A 13,600-nucleotide genomic window follows, 5' to 3' on the forward strand; every position below is an offset into this window, starting at 1 on the left:
GTAAGTAGTAGCTCTGTGCGGTTAGCAAAAAGCTCGTTCCCGCACGGCAGGTGCACCAGCCCGGTTGAGCTGCAGTTGGTCGGTCCGGATTGGTGATTTCCCATTTCCCTGGCCCCTCCCGAGACTGACTAGATATCTCAGCCACGTTGTTAACCACGACGGAGTGCCATCTTCTGGCACATAAAATGCACAACGTTGTGCTGTAATGGTATGCGCGTGGGGGGGGTATGCGAACCATGTTTTAACACTCTCGTTGCCTTTGGTGACCAGCACTAACGCTTCCCCTTTTTCCATTTCTCTCGATTGAAACCCACTCCGACCAAACCGCACCACGGTCGGTATGTGGTGGTCCCGGCCCCGGCCGTTGGTAGCAGCAAGGATGAAGTTACGGGTAACACTTACACCGTACTTCCGACTTTTACTATTTACCGTCCACCGTACTTGCTACTTACTCGCATCTTTCGACCGACCTCGCCGTGGATGAGCTGCGTCGCAATGTCTTGGCAAACGGTTGGATCATGCCCGTCCCGTTCGATCGCACCGTTGTGTTCCCAGTTCCGATTGGCCGTGTGCGCGTACATACCGGCGGGCGATGCATTCGTTACCTCGGTCGTGGTGACAAACCCTGTGGGCAACAACATTTGTTGCACAAATGAGAGGACAAATGCAAATGAAGGTTGAACGTTGAACCGGCTGGAAGGTAATTGATAAGACAATCCGGGATATGATTGGAAGCTTAGAAGCGGGTGTAATCGAAAATCGTGGAAAGGGGGATGGAGCCAAACTAACCAAACCTCTGCCGAGATCTCCCCTTGATTGGCATCCCAACTCTGTCGCGCGCTGACCGATAACGATACAGCGCATCATCGTGTACGACGTGCTGTGTTGGTCATATCTAATCCGACGGTCGGTAGTCAGTGGTTGTGCATGCCTGTAGCGGGAGGCCGCACATCAAGCGAGCACGTCGTGGATGGGTTTGACATTTAGTTACCAACCGACCACCACGAGATGAATGTCATATAATCATCCAACAACAAAACGGGAACTCGGTACTCGGTACCATCCGCCATCGTTTTCTCGTCGGCTGGCCGTCGGTTCGAGGCCCTATATCTATATGGCCGAGAACTCATGCGAACCGAGCTGCGCGGACGCTACAAAAAGCGAAGAATAAGTTGACACAATGTGACGAATGATTGACGAATGACAGTGCCACACGCTGGTCGTTGGTTACCGGAAGGATGATGAAGCGTGTGTTTGTTGCCAAAGAGGTTTGGATTTTGCGTTTTTTGTTGTTGCTCTTCTTGTCTTAGACAGGGCCTGGACAGTGCGATAAGCGGTTTGTGTTTGTGTGCTGCTCATGGGAAACGATCACTCAATGAAGAGAGAGAGAGAGAGAGAGGCTGATGACGATGACGAGGATGATGGGGATAGTATCCGTACGTACCGGTGGATAGGCCAGCATCCTGGGCCCATTTTGCAATCGAGTGCACATGGTTGGCCGTGTCGTTCTGGGCGCTACAGTCACCGAGGGCCGCCGCTGCCGACAGTCCAATCGTGCCATAGTTCGCCTTTACGCCGGCCAGATAGGCGGTAGCGGTGCAAGCTGAGTCGGCCACCTGCACGTTGGCACAGTACGTCTGCGTAAGGTGGAATGAATATTTGATTCAATCAATCCACAGGGGCCCGTCAACCGCCGGCGGTGCATGTGGCCGGGTCGGTTGGCTTTTTGGTGGTTGCGCGCGCCGGCATCAGCATTCCCATTACCTTAGACAGACCGACGTAGGGAAAGCGCTCGAAGGATAGTTCGGTCGCCTCGTCACCGAGATAGACCCGGGTTGCGGCCAGCGTCGGTATCGAGAGTCCGTCGCCCAAAAACATGATTACATTCTTGGCCACCTTCCGGTTGAGGCGATCTTTGTGCAGCTGCCGGTCGAGGGTGTCCTGCGCGATGTTGTGCCAGTACTGGGCATGATGCTCGACCGCAGACGGTGGTTCGAAGCGAAGCTTTGGCATGGAAGCCTTGCCGGGCGAACGCTTGGACCGGTTTGGCGGTGCCGGTTCGAACAGGAACCGCTGCGGATGCATCGGATCATACTCTGCCTCTGTGTCGGCGCCGGTGTCTGTGAATGTGTGTTATGTGTGTATGTGATTTTTGATGAGAAGAAACGTGACCACAAAATAAACTTTCACGTTCTTGCTGCGAGTGGCGGCGCCCCGTCACCGCAAATGAAGTCACATCATCATCAACGGTGAGAGAGATCCGAACCGGAATGCATGCTTACTTACCGTCTGCTTCCTGCCGGTGACGCGATGCAACCGGCGAAGTCAAAACGAGGCCAACGCTAACCAGGAACAGGCACGCGCGCAACACATTCACCATCGTCGCCATTCGATCACTTCACAGCTCGTTTGCGGAAACGAAGGTATAGCCACGGAACGATTACCGCGAGCCTGGAGAGTCGCTCCTTGTAGAAGTCTGGTGGACTGTTCCCCGTGTGTTGGTCAGCTGATTGGCCCGATTGATGCGGCTTTTATATGCGGCGACGGTGGCGACGGCGACGATGGCTTTACCGAAACCGAACCGAATACTTATCGATAAGACGGCACCGAGCTCGTATCTTTGCATGATAATGCAGTGGTTGGAGGAGTTGAGATTCTTTCGGGCTGTACTGGCTACATTTGGATCGGGTGTGTTTCTGTTGGTTGGCGCTTGCCGGTCAGTTGAGTCACTCATCGCTGATGATTGCGGATGTTGAGGTAGGGTCAGGGTTGTTCAGAGCACGGTTTTCGTAAAGCGACGCGCTCGACGTGTTTCTAACTGCTCTGAATTTGATAGCTGGCTAGCGGGTAGGGGCGAATGTACGAATCATCGCCGGACAGTCTCATCTGATGGGTTTGGTCGTTCTCTGGGGCTCGGTGGAGAGCGCGTGTTATAATTGGATGTTTGTGTAGCTTCGTTTCTTGGCAACGGTCAATGATAGAGCTGCTGTTCGGATTTGCAGAACCTTCAATGTTTTGATGACAAATTTACAATTAAGAGGATAAAGAATTGAGGAACTACAAATTGCTGAACACGTATTATAGCTGCATAAATGGGTTTCATTTGTTCTCAATTTTTTTTTTAAATCAAAACTACCAAAATAATATATTTGTTACAAACGAACACAGTACAGCCTTAACAGTGATGACGTCTCTGCTTTGGTAATATATGAATTGAATTGATTGCAACGGCTGCCAAATGCTTTCGTTAGCTGGAAGAACGAAAATTGGGATTATACTGTTTTGAATTTATCGAGGTCTAGATGTGTTCAGGAAGTAGAATGGCGAGAATGCCAGACGATGACCCAGCCCGTAAAGTCTTCTTAGACCTTCCGGATGGATAGAGAGGTTGTAGAGCCCCAAATCAAGATGGAGGGACAGCATCGACATTGACGCCAGAATAGCAGGAATTACGTCTTGGAGGCCGACGGCACTCGAACGCAATCGTTGGCGGAATCTTCTGTGGCAGACCATAGTCGCTAGTCGGTTGTAGTACCTGATACGAAAGTATGTGTTACGCAAGTTATAAAACAGTACCTTTTAAAATTGAAATTTGAAATTTGGCTGGGTCGGTTATGAAATGAAAATTACGAAAACATTCTGTTTCGTCTATTGAATCGATATTGTTAAGGTTTTGATCATTCAAATTCAATAATAGCTTCGTTATAAAAGCAAATAGTTTAGCAATTTTGTTTCCGGGGTTTCTTTGCCAAACGTTTCTAAAAACGGGATGCGCTAATGGACAGCGAAGGAAACATGCAATATTGGATGTCTCTTGATTGCGACTAAGATCATAAACTCTCTACTGCTTCATCGAACGTGTAAGGCTAATTTGGAAACGAGAAATAAAATCCTTGCATTTTGTGCTTTAACAAGGGTTTGTGCTCGCTCATGACGCCGAGTTTGAAGGTGTTGTTAACCATTATTCAATTTGCAATCGAGGGTACGGAGCAGAACTGAGAGAGCTTCACTGCACATAGTCCAAACAGACGAGCATTTTTCCACCCTCCTCCGGGGATACGGAATGTTGTGAGCTGTTTGTTGTGCACGGTTTGTGTGCTGCGCTTCATATTCCAATAAGGTACAGGAAATGAAACCGGAGTGAACCGGAGTTGTGCAAAACATTTCCAACACCACTTGGCGCTAAGAGCCACTGGAACCGCAATGCACACGGTTGAAGCGATTCGCTTCGTATCGTATCGTGCACGGGTTGCTCTATTCCTATGCCGCGGTGGTGGTTCCGCTGTTAGCAACCGTGATGTAAAGCATAATATTGAACCAATCCTGTGGTAGCCGTGTATGCCGCCACTACCGTTCTTGTTTTTTTTTTGTGCATCACATTTTCACACACGTTTTTGAGCTCGCGAGTAGCGACGCCGTTGAGCAGAAGAACCGTTCCCGGTAGAAATTTAAAAGCGTTTGAAGTAACTTAAAGGATTCTTGTTCTCCATTGTCGCCCACATGAGGTGCAACGGTCTTCGTAGCATGAGGAGTGGTAACGCTTGCCCCAACGTCGTGCACGTCTGGCAAGCAGATTGTTTGTCCTGGTGCGCGCCCATTTCATGTGGGTAAACTTGGTGCACACTAGTTTGTGTCAGCATAATCTACGCATCGCGGAGCCAAATGGAGTCAAACATGCATACAACGCTGCTGCTGCTGCTGCAGCACTCCTTGGCATCTTATGCCATCGCGTACCGGCGTGCATAGTGTGCATTCTAATCAACCTTGTTGGTGGCGTTGTTTTTTGGGTGGAAGTTTAACTGAAAATCTTGTGACGAAAAACTGCTTCGTGGTAGCGTTATGATGAATCCGGTACATCGACCACATGGTAGGCTTATCATGGTAATGGTATCAAGGGGGGAGGGGTGCACGTGCATTCGAAGGCACCAGACGTTCACAAAACAACTTCTTATCGCCTTATATGACTTGGCTCGTGATTGTCTATTGTTTGAAGGGATGAATCGTAATGTTCAGCGTTTACGGTGTACTGGCACGTTTTTATATCATCATCATCGGGCCAAGGCTTGGTTCAGGCTCATGTGCCTCATGAGCAGCACGTGAAAGGTGTGGCTCGCGTAGACAATAAATACTGGGTACGAGGAAGAGGAAAAGGAGGAGGAGGAGGAGGGTAAGGCGCCCGATAAGAGTGGCTCGTGAATGAGGTAGCCATAAATGGAGAATCGAGACGAGGCGGAAAAAAGTTGCTGCATCAACTTGCACTGACACCGTGCATTCGTACCAGGCGTGATATGTTTCGATGATGGCTCTTACAACGTCTTATCTTGCACCACGGATGTACCAAAGGGGAAGGTTATACAACATCCCATTACTCAGCACTTGCTTGTAGCCGTGCGAGGATGCGATCTTTAAATAAAAAGTGACGCGACGCAATTATACCAAAATCTTAATTACAAACACTTTGATCTTCTTGAAGTTTTGGACCCATGGTGGGATGTTATGTGGGGAGGGGTGGCGGCCACTTCACTCACTCGGCTCAATAATGCACCAGAAAGCGATGGGACGGACTGGTGTTATTTTGAAAATTTAATCAAATTAATGTATGATATGATGTAACGCTATCTAGTCCGTGTACGGATACGCGCTCTCCTGGAGACACTAGGAAGCTGCACACACTCACACACACACACACACACACACACACTCACGCGCGCGAGCGCTCGCGCACTTCCATTTCATGAATATGATATCTTTTGATTTAATATTTAAAGCATATTACAATAGCCGTTCAAAGCGGTTTGATGTCCGGTGATGGTCGCGTATCGGTGATGGCTTTGATGGCACGCGAGGTGCATCCTATGGGTTTATCAAATTCCGCAAACCCAAACCACGCACGGTGGTACTAGCCCACGCCCCAAATTCCCATATATGCCACACACACATCCACACAATACGTCCACATGAGGTGACGGGAAAAATGTCCTCCAGCTTCCAGCGTTCACCAAAGCCGGCGGGTGGGTATCGATGACGGACACACTTTGGCCGCGTCCGTGCATGGTGCACCGCGGTTCGTGTGCGTTCCTGAAACGCAACGTGAATGCGTGCGTGCATATTGCAGCAGATCGGATTGTGCAGCAAGCAACCAAGGGATTGGAACAATGAGTATGCGGAACATTATGAAGAACCACTCACGGGCATGTCCCGGCCCCGGTTCGGTTCTCTACTCTATTTCTCTCTCTCGCTCGCTTCCCCTCTCCATTTTCCATGCTGGTTTGGCGCAAGAGAATCACTAATTAATTACCCTAGAACGTGAATATTGCAAACGGATGAAGCCAGTTGCCAGTGGGCAACGCGCGTGTAAGCTGTCACTAATGGACGACTTTTCGACAGCCTCACACAGTAGTCGACCACCACCAACCACCACCGCTCCCTAGCAACGCACAATGTATACGCGATGCACAGCCGTACGTTCGGATTATGCGCTTATGGCCTTAGGATGTAATGTGAATCGTTTGCTGGCTGGTCGGTGGTCGGCTGTCGTGGTGGTCCGCCGGTGGTATGGCAAGTGACTGGCACCTGGATACGTAAGATGGCTTATGGTAGCGGTGCCTATACCGCTCTGGCCAATCGCAGACGAACGCAGGTGCGCCTTACTTGCTGCCAGTTCTTGTGCCTAGCTCCGTCAGTAGCTTCGAGGATTTTGAAGTTACACCGGAATTCGTCAAGATATACACATCCATCCCTCGTATTCCCGGAGGCCCTCAAGGGCCCCATGTTGCGTTTCACAAAGGCCGCTTTTCCAGCTAAGCCCCCTTTTTGCTGGTGAATGCATCGGACACCTTTCGAAGCAGCAGCAGCAACAGCAACAGCACCAGGAATCTGGTTGGACAGATTTGGTAGGAAGTTTGCTTCGTCGAAATGGCTTTACTGAAGGATAGCAGCATCCAAGATCATCTCTGGACTGGACTGGGCTGGACTGGACTGGTCGGAGAAAATGGGCATAATTCCGAGCAAATGTAACGTCGTGCCAGGGCTGCTGTGTTTTGTAACCGTGTTGACGTTGATGCATCGTACATCTTCATTCAACTTCTAATCTAAGCTGCACGGAGCTAATTTTGGGAACTCCTTTTTTTATGTGTGTGTGTGTCTATGTGTGTGTTTGTGTGTCCGTTTGTGCCTGATGATAGCTTCATATTTCAATTCCCCAAACATTCCCCGGGTTTTGTGGTCCCGTTGTTGACCTTCTTCTGGTGATATCATTCGAAAGTCATGGAACCTACCAACAGTTCCCTAGTCTCCAGTGACCTTAAGGGACTGTGTCCTGCGACCGTGGCTGGTTCGTTCGTGGGGAGGGGGTAGTTTACATAAAGTGAGCACTCGGCAACTGGCCTTAGTGTGCGCTGTAGATGTAGAAAAAAAAGAACACGAAGTCCAAACTAGGAGGGGATTTGACCGAATGTTCTGGCGAATGGCGAGGTTCTTGGACCTTGCATCCGCAAGCACTTCAGGCTGTCCGTCCGGCACGTGCTTCGAGACACCGACGATGATGGTGTCGAAGAGAAGGAGGTCTTCTTTCTTCTAGTCATTTTTTTTCTTGAGTGCCGTTCGCCGTTTTTCTAGGTTAGATTTTGTCGCATCCTCCTTCTCGCTACTACTACGCCGTGCTCGTGTTGAATGCAGTCGTTTGTGAGAATCCGCCTGGGACCTGGCCGTGTTGTGCTGCTGCAAGGATGCAGGTTTCTCTCGTTCCGATATGCAGAGAGCTACGGCGTGCTATGCTTTGGTTTGGGTTTTGGGTTCCCGAAATGTGCAATGTCAACGGTCGCGTCACTTCCATTGTGCAGTTCCCTCAGTCGAATCCGTTGTTCAGCTTTATGTTTCTTTTCCCCCTTCCAATTGAGGTATAGTATACGTTTTATACACTTTCTTATAACGGTATCACTTTTTTATAACGATTCGTTTGCTCGATAGTTTTATGTTTGCAATGTTTGCAGCCTTTTTTTTACTGCAACGGCCAGCAAAAGGCTTCTAGCGGCGTATTAACTGTCCTGACAGCGACAGTCATCCGCAGCAGCAACCGTACCCGGAGGTCCATTTACTAGTTCGCCACAAACCATTTGCATGTCAGTGGCCAGGAAATGGAAATGTTATTTAAGAACGATTATATCATCGACAGCGAATTGATGCTGATCGTTTGTATCGCCGCTTAATTACTGGCGGCCGGATGTTTGATTGGGGAAGTGCATATGCCGAAAGCATTAAGGCCAAATGTGCTAATTATGCCAAAATTAGATTCAGATTTCAAAATCAGCGGTCGGTGGGCCGGTACGTTCCACCGCCAGCATTGGCAGAACGTCTGTTAAACACACACATTAATGTGGCCCGATGTGGTTATCATAAATATTACTTTGTTTGAACTGCAAACCACTTATCCGGTTCAGGCCAGAAACGGCACCGCGTTCGTGGAGTGGCGCGGCTCTGACAGGAACGTCAGGAACGAACAGCAAATGCTGCTGCTGCTGCAGCACAATCAGCATTAGCACACGGTCACAATGTTTGTTTTGTTTCCTTTCCTATTTCGCCGCTCGAGAACGTAGGGATGATGCATAACGTCGCATCTCTCTAATCATATCATATCACATCGTATTAAATTTGCATTGCATATCACGACGGCGGTGGTGGTACACGGTGGTACGATGTGTTTTGTCTGTTGGTCACCGAAAAGTTCGGCACTGGCGGCGCTGGCCCTGAGCTAACACACGCGTACCGCGCTCTGGCAATAATATTAATTTGAACCACCGCCACAACATTTGGGATTTGTATGTTTGTGTGTGTGTGTGCGCGCGTGTTTTTTTGTGTTTTGTTTTTCAGCGAAAAGATGTCTCGTTGTCGAGAACCCCGTGTGATGAAATATTAAATGATCATCAGAGTATAACAGAAACCATTTGTCAAATCCGTCGACGCAGTGTAGCCCTATCGGTGAAAAACCGTGGGAGTGGAGGGGGGGGGGGGGGAGGTAAAATGTGCTTAAATCCGGACGCCAGCAGGAGGAGCTCGATCCATTTGGCTCGATCTGCCAGTGGTGTCGCTTTGTGATGGATATGCCGTTTTTGCTTGCCGAATGCATCAGGATAACGGACGCATGGCCGTTGCTACAATGCATTTTTATGTTGCAATGCGAGTGTTGTGGTGCAGTTGTTGCACCCATTACAAAGTAGGTATGTACGTTGTATGTTTTCCTATATTTTTTTTGTTTTCCTGTTCAGTTTTCAAATTTTCAGATTTTACATTATCATTTGGAGCGCCATCAAAGGCCGTACGGGGAATCATCGAAAACTGAACATAACTGAACATTATTAGCTGTTGAAGCATCGGCACCACAAACACCATTCATACCATGCAATCATGGTTGTTGGCTTCCACTATATTCCACTTTATGTAAGCGAAGCTGTAAAATGTATCTGATGTATCTTTTTGATGACATCCATATGTTAACACATGATAACTCACAACTGAATGGAATAAACAACGCACAGTAAGGAACATTATTTTATTGTGAAGAGTTCATATTGATAACGAGCATAAACTTTGACATTCACCTCTATTTCTTGCTACTATAAATAATGAACATGTCACAGCCGCTGTGACATTTGAGAGCAACACTTTCATGTGCTTCACATGTACCTGCCCGGTTACCTATCTCATCAAGTATGTTGCTGATCGTTTACAATTGTTACCAAGGTAACGAGGCAACCCTGGCGCCCTGATGTCTGATGGAACATCAAAACTTAGGTAGGTGTAGAGATGTTAACCCTTCGGCCGCCATTATTGCCGCTGGAAAATTGAAATAACCATCGAAAGTAATTAAAAATTCAAATTTCAATAAAAACTTCTAAGTTGCTGCTTGATTTTACACAAAACACGGTTGCCGGAACACCAGACGACCAGAACCGGTGGTGCCACAGGATGAAGCAGAATTATTTATTATCAACATCATTTCGGTGTTCGGCATGTTCCGAACGAGGTTTTCGCATCGAACGGTCCAATTACGGTCGGCTTTCGGGCCAGCAAGCCCGATGGTGTAGAGGGAGGGGGAGGGGGAGGGCTATCCGGCCACCCCTCTCCGGCGCCCATGACTGTTTCACAAAACGGCAGGCGCCAAATATTTTGAGCATAAATTACCTTCATAACGCGCGAGAGGAAGAAGAGGAAAGAGGCACCACACTAGCACCACGCGCGTGAGTTCGGTCAAAGTTTAATCAATTTCCTTATCGAAAGATAAGCGCCACCACGCCGCCACCTCCGATGCTTTGCGAGAGGGAGAGCTCCTTCTTCCTTCGGTGGAACAGTACGCGTGACGGACGAAGACCGAAAATCGGTGCAAAGACAACACATCGGCAGGCCGAGTGAGGAAACATTTGAGGAGCAGAAGAGAGGGGGTTAGAAATGGCTTATTATAATCATCCACCATTAGCTTTAATTAGTTGACAAACAGTTAAAGTTGATTCAACGGGTTTATGCTACAGCCCAGCCCCTCCCAAAAAGGCTATGTTGCACCTTTAAGTGGCATTAATCGCGGTGATTGTTGGGGGGGGTGTACGTGTGCCTGTGTGCTACCACTGAGGGTGGCCATCATTGAGCCTTTGATGGTATGGTGGCCGCCTCGTGACTGGGGGTCGGCCTGTTGAATGCCGATCGAACACCATTCCGGCAGCACAACACCTTTAAGGGTGAGTAAAAGGGAAAGGGAGCGAGACAAGGGGGTGGGTGGACGGGTGGTGAGCAACCGAAAAGCGAAATAATGCTCATCCACTCTCCCCTCTCCCCGAAAAGGCGCAAGGTGAAGAAGGTGCGCAGCTTCTTCTCAGCAACCTTCCTCATCCCCTATTGTAAGATGCATAAAAAGAAAATGGATGATAATCTGCTTGCTCATCGCCGCCGCCATCGGACGTTGCGGCGCCCCCCCCTAACACCTCACACAACAGTGCGTTCCGTGCTCCTTTTTGGCAGGGTAGAAAGGGTCGAACCCCGGGTTTCCTCACTCGTTGCCGTGTACGGGTATTGGTGTAAGTTTTAAGTGGGCTCCCCCCCCGGTCACTCCTCGGGTTTTTCGCGTAAGCTTCTAGAGCTCTGGCGCAAACGGCACTGGCGTGCATCAGCAGCTCGAAGTAGCGGCCGTAAAGGAGATTTCATTAAAGGATAAACCTCTGATGCCTTTGATGCCTTGCGTTCGGCTTGGATAAAAGCGAACACGAAGGAGAAGGTGGAGGAGGAGAAGGACAAGGAGTGCCGCCCCGTGGTGGTGCTGGTGCGCATTATGATGCGTTAGAAATTGATATCGATAGTCATTGCAATTAATTTACTTGATGCTGGCTTACATTGTTACACTTTTACATACTCTCTCGCCACTCGGTGGTCTGGTCTGGTGAGGGCCGAGTAATGGGGACACCCCGCATTGTTGCTCGCGACGGTGGTCGCCTCCCGGTCTTGGTGTCGTCAGCAGTCGTGTGTCGTGTGTTGGGTTGTAATTACTTTTTATCGAAGCGATTATAGAAGCGAACGAGCGCCGTTCAGAACGGAGACTGAAATCAGAATTCAGATATGCACACACTACACACACATTCGAACGTTGTGCTTGGAGTTGTGATGGAATACTACAATTCCGTTCGTGGTACCAGGATTGATTCCAGTGATTCACTCACTCACTGGCGGCACATATGATGTCCATCAGCAGCAACAGCAGCAGAGGCAATTGCATTTGCGTTCGTACAATTCCCGCAGAGACAGGAGGAGTGCAGCATTAAACGAATGATGAGGATAATATAATAAGCTCTCCTGGACCACGGCCTACTACGTACCACCTTCCGGACCGATGGCATATGTGGTGGCTTACTGCAAACCGAACTGCAATACGCAGACAAGCCTAATTGGTAGGGTTTCTGTCCAGTGATATCGGTTACCATGCAACCGGTATGCTGCTTCCTGCTTTGTGGTGCCTTCTCCGGCTCGCTGTGCACTGGCCGTATGTGTGTGTGTGTGTGTGTGTGTGTGTGTGTGTGTGTGTGTGTGTGTGGCTGTTTCTGCTTCAAGAAACCGTTGGCAAACCCTGCTGGACGGTATTTGAGCGGTGTCAACAGGTACCGCCTCTGGCTCTGCTGGCTGTCAGATTTTACATTTCCTCTGGGAAACTGAACGGAAGGTGTCATCGATTCAGATGGTGTTACATTTAATTTCCTCCAGTTTGTATCTGTCATGTAAACCGGTAACTCTAGCGAGCCAACAGCACACCCCTCCCCCTGGTTGAACACACATTTGCAGTCCTAGTCTGGTGGAGCAAATTTATGCACACTTCTCACGGTCCAACGGGTGCAACACGGAAGCTCAGCAGACGGTTTAAGTGGCTCGCTGTCGTTGGTCGGTCGGTTGGTTCTTTCCGTTCGGTCTAAAACTTGTTTGAGTAGGACTTTATGGAGATATCGCTTCACGTTTGCCCTTTGTTGGCGGAATGATATGCAAATCGATGGGAGAAAATAAAAAGCAACATAATAAGAGGGCAACGGCGAGGTGCCTGTTGTTGTCTTTAACCACACCAAATGATGCGCATATTGCGCGTAAAAGTTTCAACGACCTCACCAGAGCACTAGAAACGGCGGTAAATGATTATACCATTCAACCATCGAACGTCCCAACGAGGAATGGCCATTGTTGCACCGAAAATAAGCAGATGCAGTTCATTCAACGCGCTGTCATATGAAGGGTTGTGTGTGTGTGTTTTTTTTTATTGTGGTGTGGTCGTGGAGCCAAAACTGTGGACGAAAAATTGCGGTTTTTTGTTGTTGCTGCTGCTGCTGCTGTCTCTGCTACATTTTCTCCATTCCCCGGAGATCATTGTTCAGCTGATGATGGGCGATGGACGATGGAGAATGTAGGAGAATGGTGTGTAGATGGTTTCGGTGGAAAATTCGTCCGATTATTTGAACGCGCGCAAACATAGACGCACGGTTGCTGACGTGGGGCGCACTATGGCATCCATATTATGCTAGCAGCTCCTCAAACATATTCGCCTTAGTGTATGAGAACAAACACACACACACACACACGCGCGCCGGTTGCACATTCTTTCTTCTGCACCGCTCTTGCTGCTGCTGCTACTGCTGCTGATGCTGCTATTGCTGCTGCTGCTGTTTGAATGAACGAACGAATTCAGTCTGCGGTTAGAGACACAGTATAGTGGCACTGCAGCTGCCGGGGACTTATGCAAATGTGAAATTACGTTTCCAGCTTTGCGTTTGTTTGAACCCCATCCCGCAAGAAACCATCATCATGTCCGAGGCATGTAAGCAACGACGAGAAATCGTGCTGCCGTGACGAGTAACGATGAGGAGAGCTGCTGAAACTTTGTCCTAAACTTGTGAGGGAGACTACCCTCTACGGAATGATGATGATGATGATGATGATGATGATGATACGGAGTGCGCCGAAAAGGGTTGCTGCTGGCGAGATGAAGGTGCTGCATTGTTGCTGCGAGAAGCAATATTTGCAGCCACGTAAATTTGTGCCATATGTGTGTGTATGTGTGTGTGCCTGGGGTTTTTTTGGGTAA

General features: G+C 48.9%; 2 protein-coding genes across 15 annotated transcripts in view; one reads left to right on the top strand and one right to left on the bottom strand.

Annotated features, from left to right (window-relative positions):
* LOC125950603 (alkaline phosphatase-like) overlaps positions 1 to 2,423 on the bottom strand; it is a 4,457-nt gene extending 2,034 nt beyond the window's left edge. Inside the window, exons 1-4 of the mRNA XM_049678755.1 lie at positions 2,287 to 2,423; positions 1,765 to 2,120; positions 1,445 to 1,637; positions 453 to 625 (exon numbers count right to left, since the gene is read on the bottom strand). Of these exons, the coding sequence (XP_049534712.1) occupies positions 453 to 625; positions 1,445 to 1,637; positions 1,765 to 2,120; positions 2,287 to 2,389 (825 nt within the window). The 5' untranslated portion in view covers positions 2,390 to 2,423. The remainder of the gene's footprint in view (positions 1 to 452; positions 626 to 1,444; positions 1,638 to 1,764; positions 2,121 to 2,286) is intronic.
* LOC125950597 (peripheral plasma membrane protein CASK) overlaps positions 1 to 13,600 on the top strand; it is a 220,564-nt gene that overhangs the window by 76,736 nt on the left and 130,228 nt on the right. The gene's annotated exons all lie outside the window — the stretch shown is intronic.

The sequence above is a fragment of the Anopheles darlingi genome, chromosome 2 (genome assembly GCF_943734745.1).
Source record: "Anopheles darlingi chromosome 2, idAnoDarlMG_H_01, whole genome shotgun sequence".
Classification (NCBI taxonomy): domain Eukaryota; kingdom Metazoa; phylum Arthropoda; class Insecta; order Diptera; family Culicidae; genus Anopheles; species Anopheles darlingi.